The sequence below is a fragment of the Manis javanica genome, chromosome 10 (assembly GCF_040802235.1).
Source record: "Manis javanica isolate MJ-LG chromosome 10, MJ_LKY, whole genome shotgun sequence".
Lineage (NCBI taxonomy): Eukaryota > Metazoa > Chordata > Mammalia > Pholidota > Manidae > Manis > Manis javanica.
In genome coordinates this window covers 45,327,257-45,340,046 of record NC_133165.1, presented here as the reverse complement: position 1 = coordinate 45,340,046, position 12,790 = coordinate 45,327,257, and the positions used below count along the sequence as shown (strand labels likewise).

Here is a 12,790-nt window from a genome sequence, read left to right as displayed (position 1 = left end):
GAAGATGCGTGGTATACAGATGACTCCAGCTGTGGGCAGTCCCCAAAATGGAGGGCCATAGCTTTCCATCCTAAGATTGAGACAATATGGATGGAAGATAGTGAGGGGAAAAGCAGCCAATGGGCAGAGTTGCTGGTTGTGTGGCTTGTGATCAGTCAGGAGCCCTCCCCTACAGTTGTCTGCACTGACAGCTGGGCTGTCTATCAGGGCTTCACTCTGTGGCTACCAACCTGGTACCATGACAACTGGATGGTTGGTTACTGACCCCTTTGGGGGCAAGAACTGTGGGGAAAAAAAAATTGTGGGCCTTTGGTCAGACCAAAATAATTACAGTATACCACGTGACAGGTCATTTGCCACTGGCATCCCCAGGAAATGATGAAGCAGATAAATTGGCCCAGATACGTTGGTTAGAAGGAAAGCCTGCTTCTGATGTAGCCCAGTGGTTACACCAGCATTTGTTCCATGTGGGGCAAAAGACAATGTGGGCTGTAGCCCATCGGTGGGGCTTGCCTTTGACCTTCGAAGAAGTTGGTAGAGCCTGGCAGAAGTGTGTTGTGTGCTCCAAAAGGGGCTTACACCGAGTTCCATAGCAAAATGGGACATTAGCTATGGGGCCTACACCCCTCGTCAGGTGGCAGATAGACTATATTGGGCCTCTACCTGTGTCAGAAGGATATCGGTATGCAATGACTAGTGTGGACACAGCTACTGTACTTCTGGTTGCTTTTCCTACTTGTTGTGCAGACCAGCAGATGACCAAAAGAGGCCTGGGGCATCTCTTTGCTGCCTGTGGCCAACCACAGGTAATTGAGAGTGATTAGGGCACCCATTTTACTGGACATACACTGCAATAATGGGTGCGACAGCTGGGAATCAAGTGGAAGTTTCATGTGCCATATAATCCTACCACTGCAGGCACGATAGAGAGGCACAATGGCTTGTTAAAATCCAGACTAAAGTCAGATACCAATAGTCTGCGGGGATGGTTAGTTGGCTTATGGACTGTGCTATGGTGTTTGAACGAGAGACCCCAAAAGGGAGCCCTGAGCCCCATAGACACGTTAACTCATATGGCTGCCTCCCTATACAACTGCAAGTACAAACCAAGGAAGAATCACTGAAGCCGAGATTCAGCCACCAGAATAATATCTTGCTGCCAACACCAACTGCACTGAACCCTGGAGACTCCATTGAGTGGATGTGGCTGTGGACCTTTCAACACATGGACCAATGACGGCTGGCTCTCCTGGCACTTTGGGGATAAGGCCTGCAAGCTGGCCTCCTGTGTATTCCTGAAATAACTGCAGAGTGGCCCCCAAAGGTCACAGTAGTATATCCTTAACAGCCAGAAGGTAGGAGAATCTTACTGAGGAGTTTTGTTTTATCATTATGGCCAGTGCATGCACCTCCAGTAGCACTATATATAGATCCTTCAGTAACCCCCACGGGGAAAGGAGTAAAAGTATGGTATACTAGACCTAGAAGGGACCCCCTTCCTGCTACAGTCCTATCACAGGACCACTCTCTTGCATGCATCCTACCTGATGGACAAGATTTGTCTATGTTGGTGTCATTAAAACATATGTCTTATTGCCCCTAAAGTCTTTGTGGATTGGAAAATTCCTCTGGCTTGAGGATTATTATAAATTTTGTTACCTGTATCAAAATCTTGTTGTATCTTAATTTGTGTTAATATCTCTAAGTTGTTGTTATCCTCTGTTGCTACTATGGAATCTGGTTACAGTGCTCCAGTTTTCTCGCACAGGGACCATTGCAGAAAATTGAAAGCATGTAGACTGTAAGGTAAGTTCCACAGCCTGAAGGATGGAGTGTGGAGAAGTTGGGGTTCTATAGCCAGGATCCTCACTGAATTTAAACCACCTGAGGATGTAACTGGCCTGTTGCTAGGCTACCGCTTCCACATCTTTAGGCAATAAGCTATTATTGCACTATATAGAGTGTCAGCCTCCTCCCCGTCTCCGGCCTGTAGATTGAGGAGGCGACGCGATGAGATATCCAAGATCTGAGTAGGTCAGCCAGGGAAATCAAGGCATACCAGCTTGAGTGGTGCTGGAAAGGCACCTCTCATATTTATTGATCAGGCATCACATTCTTGAGTGGGTTAACAAGTTTCTAGGTACAATGATTAACATTCTTTATTACAGGAGTGTAACTGCCTCCAGGTCGCCAGGGTAAGTCGTCCCTGGTGCCAGGCAATGAAGGGGTAGAGATAACAAGAAACAGATCTCGGTTTAGATTTAGTGAGCTGCGGCATGCACCACAGATAATAAGGAAGGCAAACAATTCCTACAGAAACAGAATCATCTATGGATGGCAACCCACAATAGAGAGCTGGGCCCAGTGCTCTGGATGGAGGCAGAGACACTAGTGCTCCACCTACCACTGGGAGAATAAGCCGGGTAATAAACCCTTTCACCCCAAAGAATGTTTTGCTATCAATTTCTTTGGTCATATTGAATCCATAGCAAGCCCAGGGCTGAAACCCATTGGCAAGACACCATCCTACCCATCTCCTTCGCTTTTCCAGATCTGGGACTGCCAGGCCTCGCTGAGCATGCGCCCACGCAGCCATAGGTCTCCTGCCATCATGTCCTGGTAGAGGGCTGTCTGCGCAGGCTGCAGACATCCCCACTTCTCATGGGAGAAGTACATGGCCACGTCCACTAAGCTCCCGACCCTTGGCCATTCCCCCTCCTCCTTATAGCCCAGCCTTCACGGGCACCTCCACAGGGAACCGGTAGCAGGGCCAGGGAGTCACACACAGCTGCCCTCCCTGGCCCACTCTAGGTGGCCAGAAACAGCTTCAGATGGGGCCTCTCTAGGATGCGAGAAATAGGTGGTTGAGCAAACTCGGTGGTTCCAGGACAGAGGAAATGTAGGGGCCCTCAGAAGAGATGGCGGCACTCTAGTGTCTTTCAGTTTTAGAGAAAGGTATTTAACAGCATCAATGTCGGTCTGGTGTTGCAGACATGTCAGCACCCCCAGAGTTCTCCCCACCAGCCCCGAGTCATCTTCTGTTCCATAAAGATGACCACAGCTCATGTCTGAGCTCGTGAGAGAGAAGTTCATGAGACTGAGGCTCTGGTGCTTGACTGAGGGTGCGTGCGATGAGCGGTGCAGGAAAAGAAACTAGGCCAGGATGCAGGGGCCCCTGGCCTGCCGTCCCCTTCCCAGTGCCCAAAGGAAGGCCCATAAGTGACCTGGTCTTTAAAAAAAGATTTTTTTTTACTTCATTTCTCTTTTTTCATTTACAAGGTATAGAATATTCTGAGAAATCTCCAACCCAATTCCTCTATTAACACCTTAAATATCCTTCCAGAGATTGTCTGTCTATGGTATTTCCACCATTTACCATCTATTTAACTTGGATACTGGGCCAAGTGTCTCTCAAAGTCTGAGAGTTATTTTACAGAAGAAGCAGTTGAATCCTAGATGTTACCCAAGGTTAGGTAACATTAATTAGTGATTCTCTGGTCTTCAGACTCCTAAATGCCTTTTCCACTGCCTGGTGCTTGCCTCCTCCAGGCCTGTTCCAGAAAAGCAACATGAACACTTTGAATTTACTGATGCCTTGCTGACCTTGTGAAAACGAACTGAATTCTCAACTTATTATGATAGCATAAAAAATTAAGACGAGTTACTGGATGACAGGGCTCATGTGTTTTAATACTCCTCTTAACTGTGCCTCCAGATTTCCCAATTCCAAGCTCTCCTAACAAAACAATGGCAGACTGTGCAAGAGCTGCTGTTGGTTCTGTGATATGACTAAGATACTAATAATATTAGTTTACTCTGCTTGACTATTTACTATATGCCCGAGTGTCCAAAGTGCTTCTCTGTGTTAGCTCATCTGACTTTGACAACAGCTCAGATAGGTGCCCTTCTCGATCAGGAAGTTGAGTCACAGAAGGATGACCTTGCCGCAGCTGCACAGCTAAGTGAAGACAGAATTCAAACCAAGCTAGTCTGACTCCAAAACGCCTCAAATTATTGAAAGTCCAATCTCAGCAACCAGAGAGGTGGGGTTTTAGGCAAGTTACCAAGACGCAGTTGTAATCTGAGGTAGTGCAAGAAGGAGGCACCTAGGAAGTCAGAAGAGCTGCTTCTGGTCACACAAATTTCCATACTGTTGTATAAATGTGAAGAGAAAAAAATTAAAATGACAGCCCATGATAAGTATTGAAGAGTAAATAAGAGGATTATACTTAATGGTCATATCCTGGGGAGAAAAATGTGTCATTTCAGTGTTTCGTGGGTATGTGAAATGCCTTGGTGGAAGGGTGACAGGCTTCACAAAATGTACCTTGTAGTAGCTCTCACCAGTGGGTCCTTTTGCTCAGGTCCTTGCTGATTCAGGCCTGGGATCTCCTAGCTGCTCTCTGGGCTTTCCAGCCTGTTGCCTGTCTCGTTCATGGGCTACTGCAGCCTGGTGTAGTGAAGAGAGCAAGAGACATGGGAGGTTTGCATTCCAGGCCTCCTTCTGTCACTGAATTATGTGGTGTTAAGTAAGGCCCTTCCCCTCTGGGCTCAGCCTCTGTGAGAGCATATTCTGTGCGACAGTGTTTCCACAGCCACATGGTAGAAGTACAAGTGTTCTTCCCTGTGCCCTTTGGAGAGAAATCTGTTCCACCCACTGTTTCCCAAACCCTGCTTAAACATGGAGCCAGAAAGCAACAAGAGCTCCCTTCCAGTTCTAAAATACTGCAGTCCACCCTGTCATCACCTCCAGGGCCACCCCAGAAACTGGCTCCTCCATCTTCCTCACTCAGCCAAAAACCTTATCATTGTTTTGGCCTTCCAATGTTCTATGTCCCCACATCCAATCCAAAGACAGGACCTGTCCTTTCATCTTCGAACATTTACTTCCAGCCCTGCTAACCTCTACCTCCCCTCTGCTTGCCCCACTGCAGTGTACTCGAGCAGCCAGAGTGGTATCCAAAATGCAGATCAGATCACCTTGCTACTCTGCTTAAAATCCCCCAGTGGCTTATATTGGAGGTCCCTAGAGTGGTCAGATTCATAGAGACAGAAAGTAAAATGGTGCTTTCCAAGGGCTGGCGGGAGGGGGGAATGGGATATTAGGTTTATTGAGTCCAGAGTTTTGGTTGGGGAAGATGAATACGTTTTGGAGGGGGATGGTGGTGATGGTTGCATGACAATGTAAATGTACTTAATGACACTAAACTGTACACTTAAAACATCTTTAAAATGGTAAATTTTGTTATGTATAGTTTACCACAAAACAAAAACCAAACCAAACCAATGTCTTCCCAATATATTTAGAATCAAATCTGAAGTTCACATCACGGAAAGCAAGAGCTCTATGACCTGACCCTAAGCCACTTTCCCAGGGTATCTGTAAATATTCTCCACTCAGTTCTCAATCCAGCCACCAGTGTCCTTTCTGCTGAACTCATCCATACCTCAGAGCACGGCACTTGTTTTTCCCTCTGTATGGAAACTCTGTAGCCACCTCCTAATTCTGTCCTCACCCCTAGCCTCTGAAGTCCTACCCTCCAGGACTCCCACATCCTGTGACCTGACCTTTTCCCCTTTGGCTTCTTCTCATTTGGATCTCAGCTCAAAAGTCTCCTCCTCACCAAGGCCTAATCTGAGTACCCACCGTAGGCCCTGGCAGCACATCCTGTTATAGATGTTTCATCCTGCTGATACTTTGTAATGACAGCACCTAGTCTTATGTAGGTACTGGCTGATCGCTTGTCTCTCCCCACCCTACTCGAACATAAGCTCCTAGAGGATTCCTATGTCTGTGTTCCTTGCTATATGCTGGCACATATAATACCTAGTACATGGCAAATGCTTATTAGATATTTGTTAAATGGATAAACAAGAAAGAAAGAACAAGTAGCATTCACCCTGTGTCATATGTTGACCTGCACAGTTCCATGCTTGACACACTCCCTGGTTCTACTCCACACTCCCTGGTGGCACCTCCTTTCTCCAGCTCCACCTTTGCTTTGGCTCACCCTTCTCAAATACTTGTCACCCCTTAGCCGTCACACCCTCCTCCTCCTAGTTACCTCTTGCCCAGCAGTCTGGTTCCCTTGTTCCACCTCTCCATGCTTGAACCCCCTGGGATTTACTTGTTCACTGTTCATGTTGTCAGTCACTGAGCTATGCAGATTCTATGGCAGAGGCCTTTCATGAGTTTCTTTCTTTTGGGTCAGCAAACAAGAGCAACTACAAGAAAACGTCTTCCTTTTTAGCTTGGGGCCAGCTCCCAATCACCTGTCTCTGGGAGCAGAGGCCCATCAGATCCATAGCATCCAGCCTCTTCACACAGGTCAGTCCACACTGTTTTACAGACATATTCTGATAGCGCCTGTCAAATGGCCCTGCTCCTGCTCAAGAACTTTTCATGGCTCCTAGACACCTACAGGTAAACCTCAAACTCTTCTGCTGGGGTCCGTGGCCCTCCCAGATGGGTCCCTACTTCTCTGTGCATCTGTCTCCCATTACTCTCTACCCAGTTCTTTATGGGTCAGTCAAGTGGAACATGCCTATCCTGGTTGAAATCTTTCTCATCCTTCAACGCCAGAGTGAGCCACCTTCCTTGATTCAGAAGACCTGCCCAGGTCTCCTCTTGGTCTTCCTCACACACTATTTTGTGTTGTATTAGAGTAACAATAACCAATGTTTATTAAACACTGATGTGCCAGGCACTCTTCTGTACTGTCTCATTTAATCCTTATATCAATCTTATGAGGTAGGTGCTATTATTACCCAGATTTTATAGATGAAAAAATGAAGGCACAGAGAGGTGACTTGCTCAAGATGGCACAAGAGAGACTCTTGTCTCTTAAAAAGCAAGAGAGTCAAGGTCTGAACCCAGACATCCTGGCTGCAGAGTCCAGGCTCTTACACTCTACTCTACACTGTGTCCATTGTTTAGTCTTTCCACGATACAAGCTCCATGCTGCTCCTTTTGCCTGAAAATCTCCACACATGCCAATTCCTATTTATCCTATGGGAAGCACAACCATCTCCTCCATGCTGCATTTCCTGGCATATCACCAACCAGGATGGGTTAGGTGGTGCCTCTGGACTTCCTCTCATGCAGCCCCAATCACTCTCCTGTCCCTGGAGCACAAAAACCACAGAGGCCTCAGATGTTTGCTGAATGAATGAATTGGGATCAGCCTTCCTCATCCTGGAATTCCCTTATCATTGGGCAGTCTCTCCAACAGAAGGCACTCAATACACAGTCACTGCATGGTGACTGCATTTTCTAATGCAAGGTCACTGGCCTTGCTGGGGCTCTCCATTTCCTGCTGAGACTCCCTGAGACCAGCAGGGCTGGGTCCCTGCCCAGTTCCCAGTTATCTCCAAGCCCGAGCCTGAGCCCAACCCATTCTGCCCAGATCTGACAGCTCATAGAAAGTGGTGGATATATCTGGGCACAGTGTCAGTCTCCAGCTTTGCTGTCTTACAGCAGTGAAACTTGGAGAAAATCACTCTGTACCTCAGTTTGCTCACCTGAAAAACATGGCTATTGATAGTCATGCCCTGGCTTCTTAGCAGGCTTCTTTGCACTTCCCACAGTTTAGAACGTTGACAATAATTCACTCTTCCAACAGATGTTTATTGCACATTTACTACGTCATACATATTATCTTGTTAAAATTTTAGTCTTCACAGTAACCCTCTGAGGTAGCAATTACTGATCCTGATTTCACAGATGAGGGAGCTGAGGCTCAGGGAGAGTGTGTGACTCACCAGCTGTGTCTTGGGACAATTTGTGGAGACTAGATCTGTACAGCTCCTTCTGTACTTTCCACCCACTTCACTTCCTGGGCTCCCTGCTGCCCTCAGTTAGCCAAGTCTTGACCATGCCCTCCATCTGGGGTCCCTTCCCTCCCTAGGCTATAATCTTTCAGCATTTGCCTCTGATGTAGATAAGCAGTAAGGGGATGTTTTTTGAGACGATGGACAGGTCTTGCTTGCACCTGCTAGTGAGACAACACTTTGAGAAAAGTCCAACATCTCTTCATTTTTTAAGAAAGACTGGGGTAAGGGGTGTCAAGTTTAATCTACTTGAATCTTTGCAGGCACTTTTCTTTTTACAAGTTTGGAAACTTAAGGGATCCCTGAGGGAAGCCCAAGGGAAGTATTTCAGTTCCCAGGTCCCTGACTCAGAAGTCTCCCTCAGGGTCCAGGCAGTCCTTAGCAACAAGGTCAGGCTCAACCCCAGCCTTCAGGAGCCACTCACCCACACTCCTCAAAGATGTCTGGGTAGTGCCGGAACAGCACAGGCGGGTCCCGGTCACCCCGGACTGGTGCCCGAGGCACTGCCCGGATCCCAGGCCTCCGGCCCCGCCGCCCCCCAGAGCAGGAGCGGTGGATCCACTGGTGTGCTTCCACAGCGAACTTCCTCTTGAAGCGCATGCCACACTCGGGGCAGGGGAAGGGCCGCTCCCCCGAGTGCATGCGCCGGTGGCTGACCAGCAGTGAGGGGTAGGTGAAGCGGCGCCCACAGTCTGCACACACGTGGCGCCGCTGGCTGGCCTGAACATCTGCGCTGGGCACCAGGGCCAGGGGCTGCGCACCTGTGCTCTGGTTCCAGGCAGCTTTTGTGGGTAGCTGTGTTCTTGCTGAGGCCTTGCTGATGGCCGAGTTAGGGTTGTGTTTAACCAGCTCTTCAGGCTGCTCCTTTCCAGGAGTCTTTCTGGGTCCCTTGAGTCCTGGCCCTTGCTGGGGTTCCTCTTCCTTCTTGTTTGAGGCATTTCCTGGGAAATAAATTAAGCTGCGTTTTAAAAGACATTGCTTAGATTGTCTCAGTGCTTTTACTTAACTAGAAAAGTACTGGCTTTGAAGGACAGTTAATAACACATAGGCTCTGAAGGACAGTAAACTGGGTTTTTATCTCTTAAGAGTGACATCTGGGCTATGGTTCCTCATGTGTCAAATGGGAATCAATGGTTTCCTTACTTCACAGGGTTGTTGTGAGGATTAAGCCAGTAGAAGCATGATAAGCACTTAGTAAATGCTCAATAAGCAATCTCTATTATTATTGTTTTCTTGATTTTTTTTGTAGGGTAAGACTTTTACAGATGAGGAAACACATTTGCTCAAGATCACTCTAGAGGGTAGGGCATGGTGAGGGCAGAGCAAGTTGTTGATTACTGGGCATTTTCCCTTGTACCACTTTGCCTTGCTTGAGGAATGTGAAACGTGGACTGGGAGCCACTTCCATTCTTAGGGGGTTTTAGTTGTCCCTGAAAAAAGAAGAATGAATGGTGTTCTCTATGAGAGGGACCTAGAAACCTGAGTCTTGGACTTGGGCTTATGATTCTCCTACTCTGGTCTCAACATGACTACTGTCCCAAGTTCTGAAAACTTTGTATCAAGTCCGCCTTCTTTTCTCTAGTATCCACATTGGTTAGCCCTCTAATTATTCTTTAGGGATTCTGGAAGCAGGAATCTAAAAGAAAACTTTGTGAGATAGGAGGTCCTGGAGCGCCAGGTAGGGGGAGACTTGGGACAACCCCTCACCTCTCAGAGCTCCTCCCAGGCTTTCCCCCTCCTCAGGATCCTGGGCAGCAGGGCTCCAAGCCTCACTCTCCTGTTCCATCCAAGAGATGAGGTCTGGTTTGGGGTCTGGGAATCCTGGGAGAGAACAGGGATCACAATGCTGACCTGTGAGGTAGTCTGGGAAGATGGTATCCCTCTGCCCAGATAAGGGCACCTCCTCATAACTTATGCTTAACCTGGACAGGGTCTGCAGCGCTCATGCCTGAAGGAAACGGATGCGGAATACAAGGACTCTCTAACCTGAAGTCCTGGGTATGGGAGGTGGCTGGTGCTGTTGATGGACAGTGCAGTATTAGGGTTTACAATCCCCTCAGTCCTTATGTCATCTCCCCTGTGAAACCCAGTGGAGGAGAAGGGGGGACTCTGACCCGGGGCCTCACCGAGCGTGCCCAGATGGCCGTAGGTCTCCTGCATTACGTCCCGATATAGGGCCTTCTGCGCGGGCCGCAGACACCCCCACTCCTCCAGAGAGAAGTACACGGCAACGTCCGCGAAGCTCACGGCCCCGGGCTTCTTGCAATCAGGTTCGGTCACCCCAGGTCTCAGCGCCATAAGCGGGGCTGGGGGCGGCGCCATGCCGCCTCCCAGCCCCGAGCAGTGCCTCCTCTGTTCCCGGGACCACCGCCTCCCCACGCCCGGCCCCAGCTTTCGTCGTCCACAGGAAAGGCTCTGAAGGCCGGGGCCCCGCCCAGCCTTGGCGTCGCAACGGCAGTCGAGGGAACCTGAGTAGCAGGGACTGGCTGCTGGGGATTCGGGGATTCCGATGGGAACAAACAAAACCCCTCGGTGTTTATTCACTTCATGGAAGCTTGGACATAAGACACCCGGGTTAAGGGACCCGGAAGGTGTTTTCAGAAAATATGGCGACATCCTGGCTTCAGTCGTCACTGGCTACTCTTAAGGGCGCCAGCACTTGGTCACATCAAACATGGCGCCTGTCTGGCTTCTGTGGCCTCACCGTTCACTTGCCCTCAAATACAATGACCGCTGCAGAGGGATGTTTGGGGGCCTGGGGAAGGATGGGAGAGATTGGTAGGGGGACTTCTTGCCTTCAAGAAATATGGAAGGTCCGCAGCTTCCAGCGCCTCCCTTGCCCGCACAGCGAAGTGGCCGCTGATTGGTCACAGGGGCAGGACGCCGCGGCGCCGCGCCGGCCTGACGGTGCGTTGGATGGCCCCTAGCGGTCGGCTTGCTCTGCCATTGTTGGAACGCCACGCGTCCTTGGACCCTGGGATTGTGTACGATGATTCTTTCCGTTTCCCTATGGCGGGATCTGGAATCCAGCCCGCAACTGCAGGAGGACGTACACGCCTTGCCAAGCCCTGGAACAGCCGAGGTAGAAACCAGGTACACGTTTACAGTCGGCACATTTACCGCTGAGCCCACCTGATACCTTGCCCTGGCGGGGCAGCTGGCTCGGTCCCTGGACTGCACCTTCCGGCGAAGGAACGTGCCCGGTGACGCTACAATTGGAATGGGGAAATTTTTAATTTTAATTTTTTTCCAAGTTATTTAATGTACATGGTTTTTGGAAAGCAATACAAAAGAGGCAGTCCCATGCACCATTTCCTCCTGTTCCCTAGAGACTACTTGAACTCTTAATTTGAATTATATTGTACATACAGTAAAATGCTCAACTCTTCAGTGTCAAATTCGCCAAGTTTTGACAAGTGAATATTACAGTGTTAACCATCACCCTAAACAAAGATAATAGGGTACTGATGTCATCCCTTAACATTTTCTTGTGCACCCTTCCCAGGCAATACACACACTTTTTTTTTTCATTGTTTGGGATTTGTTCATTTGGTAAGCTGGAAGAAAAATTTTTTCCTTTTTTTTTTATTTATTAAGATATCGTTGATATACTCTTATGAAGGTTTCACAAGAAAAACAATGTGGTTATTACATTCACCCTTATTATCGAGTCCCCCCATACCCCATTGCAGTCATTGTCCATCAGTGTAGTAAGATGCCAGAGTCCTATTTGTCTTCTCTGAGCTACACTGTCTTCCCCATGACCCCACATACACCATGTGCACCAATCATGATACCCCACAATCCCTTTCTCCCACCCTCTCTCACCCCCTCTACCCCTGCCCTTGGGTGGGATCCAAAAGTTTCATTAACATGACTATACACCCATTTAATCCTTAAGGCTCTGAAGTGTTTTCAGAAACTGTGGACAAAGACCAAATATACTTGGAAGATACATATTTGGTTTTCTGAATGACCAAATAGGTATTTCTTATAACTCATTATATCACACTGCCATTTTCCAAAGTGTTTTACCAACTTATACTCACTGGTAGTGTAAGAGAGCTCAACACTTGCAGAACTTACTCTTGACTATATGTTGTTTTGAATTTGGTTGTATCATGAAATAGAATGCAAATTCATATGAATTTTAAAGCTATTAAAGGGAAATAATACCTACTGTCAGGAGTACAATACGAGGTTACCCTACCTACAAATTAATGTTAGTCTGTTACTGTTTCATGGATGCTGGCAGAAGACAGGAGACTCCTATGTCAGAGTCAAAGTACCTTATTAATGGCACAACCCTCCTGAGTATCACATATGCATTGGTTCCTTTTGCCTCCTAAGTCCCACAGAAACAACATGGAGGAGCTCAGATGGATGCTAGGCACACAGTGGCACATAGATGGATGTTAGGCATTATAGGGGAGGAAGGATGAGGTTGGAGAACCTGTTATTTTATGGTAAGCAGCAAGCAAGCTGCTCTTGGCCCCATTATTTCTTCCTCAAGGTTGCTTGACGCAAACTCAACTCTGAGAAGTGACCTAGGTAGAGTGGCCAGGATCTTGCTTTTCTTTCCCCTCTATATTCAAGGTTATGCTTATTAAAGCAAAAGGATACAAATTAAAATCAGCAAAGGGAAAAGGAGCCTGGGACAAAGATCAGGAGAAACCAGATGCAAACTTCCCAGTGGAGCTGCACAGGAATGTGGCTTAATTCTCCCAACAATGATTTGTGACAATATGTACAAATTGTTGCCAACCAGAGAAAATCACCCAAGCCTTGGGTGTCTAGGGATTTTATTGGGGTTCAGTCAGAAAGGCATGGAAGGTGCACGACTAACCTCAGCTACTCAGACCCTAGTCCTCCACAGCAAAAACAGGCATTCATCATAAATCACATTAGGATAGACTTACCTGGTCAGACTGGTAGGACGTGACTCAGGCCTCCAGCATAC

At 48.0% G+C, this 12,790-nt stretch overlaps 1 protein-coding gene across 2 annotated transcripts; it reads right to left on the bottom strand.

Annotated features, from left to right (window-relative positions):
- Positions 1-7,606: 7,606 nt before the first annotated feature.
- On the bottom strand, positions 7,607-10,553 carry ZNF688 (zinc finger protein 688). Of its 2 annotated transcripts, XM_017642542.3 has the most exons (3): positions 9,957-10,553; positions 9,538-9,651; positions 7,607-8,771 (listed from the first exon to the last, which is right to left on the bottom strand). In XM_017642542.3, exons 1-3 carry the CDS (start codon positions 10,444-10,446, stop codon positions 8,251-8,253), a joined length of 1,125 nt encoding a protein of 374 aa, XP_017498031.1. In that variant the 5' UTR covers positions 10,447-10,553; the 3' UTR covers positions 7,607-8,250. The 2 variants fall into 2 exon arrangements, with proteins under 2 accessions (XP_017498031.1, XP_017498032.1); XM_017642543.3 differs by lacking the exon at positions 9,538-9,651 and having other exon boundaries at positions 9,957-10,547.
- Between the last annotated feature and the right edge of the window lie 2,237 nt (positions 10,554-12,790).

Excerpts from the sequence above, each read along its gene's own strand:
- ZNF688 (XM_017642542.3), bottom strand. The coding sequence starts at position 10,446 with ATGTCGCCATATTTTCTGAAAACACCTTCCGGGTCCCTTAACCCGGGT. Across the intron at positions 9,652-9,956 it reads CGGCCATCTGGGCACGCTCG|GATTCCCAGACCCCAAACCA; the intron begins GTGAGGCCCCGG and ends GTTCTCTCCCAG. Across the intron at positions 8,772-9,537 it reads CCTGGGAGGAGCTCTGAGAG|GAAATGCCTCAAACAAGAAG; the intron begins GTGAGGGGTTGT and ends TTTATTTCCCAG.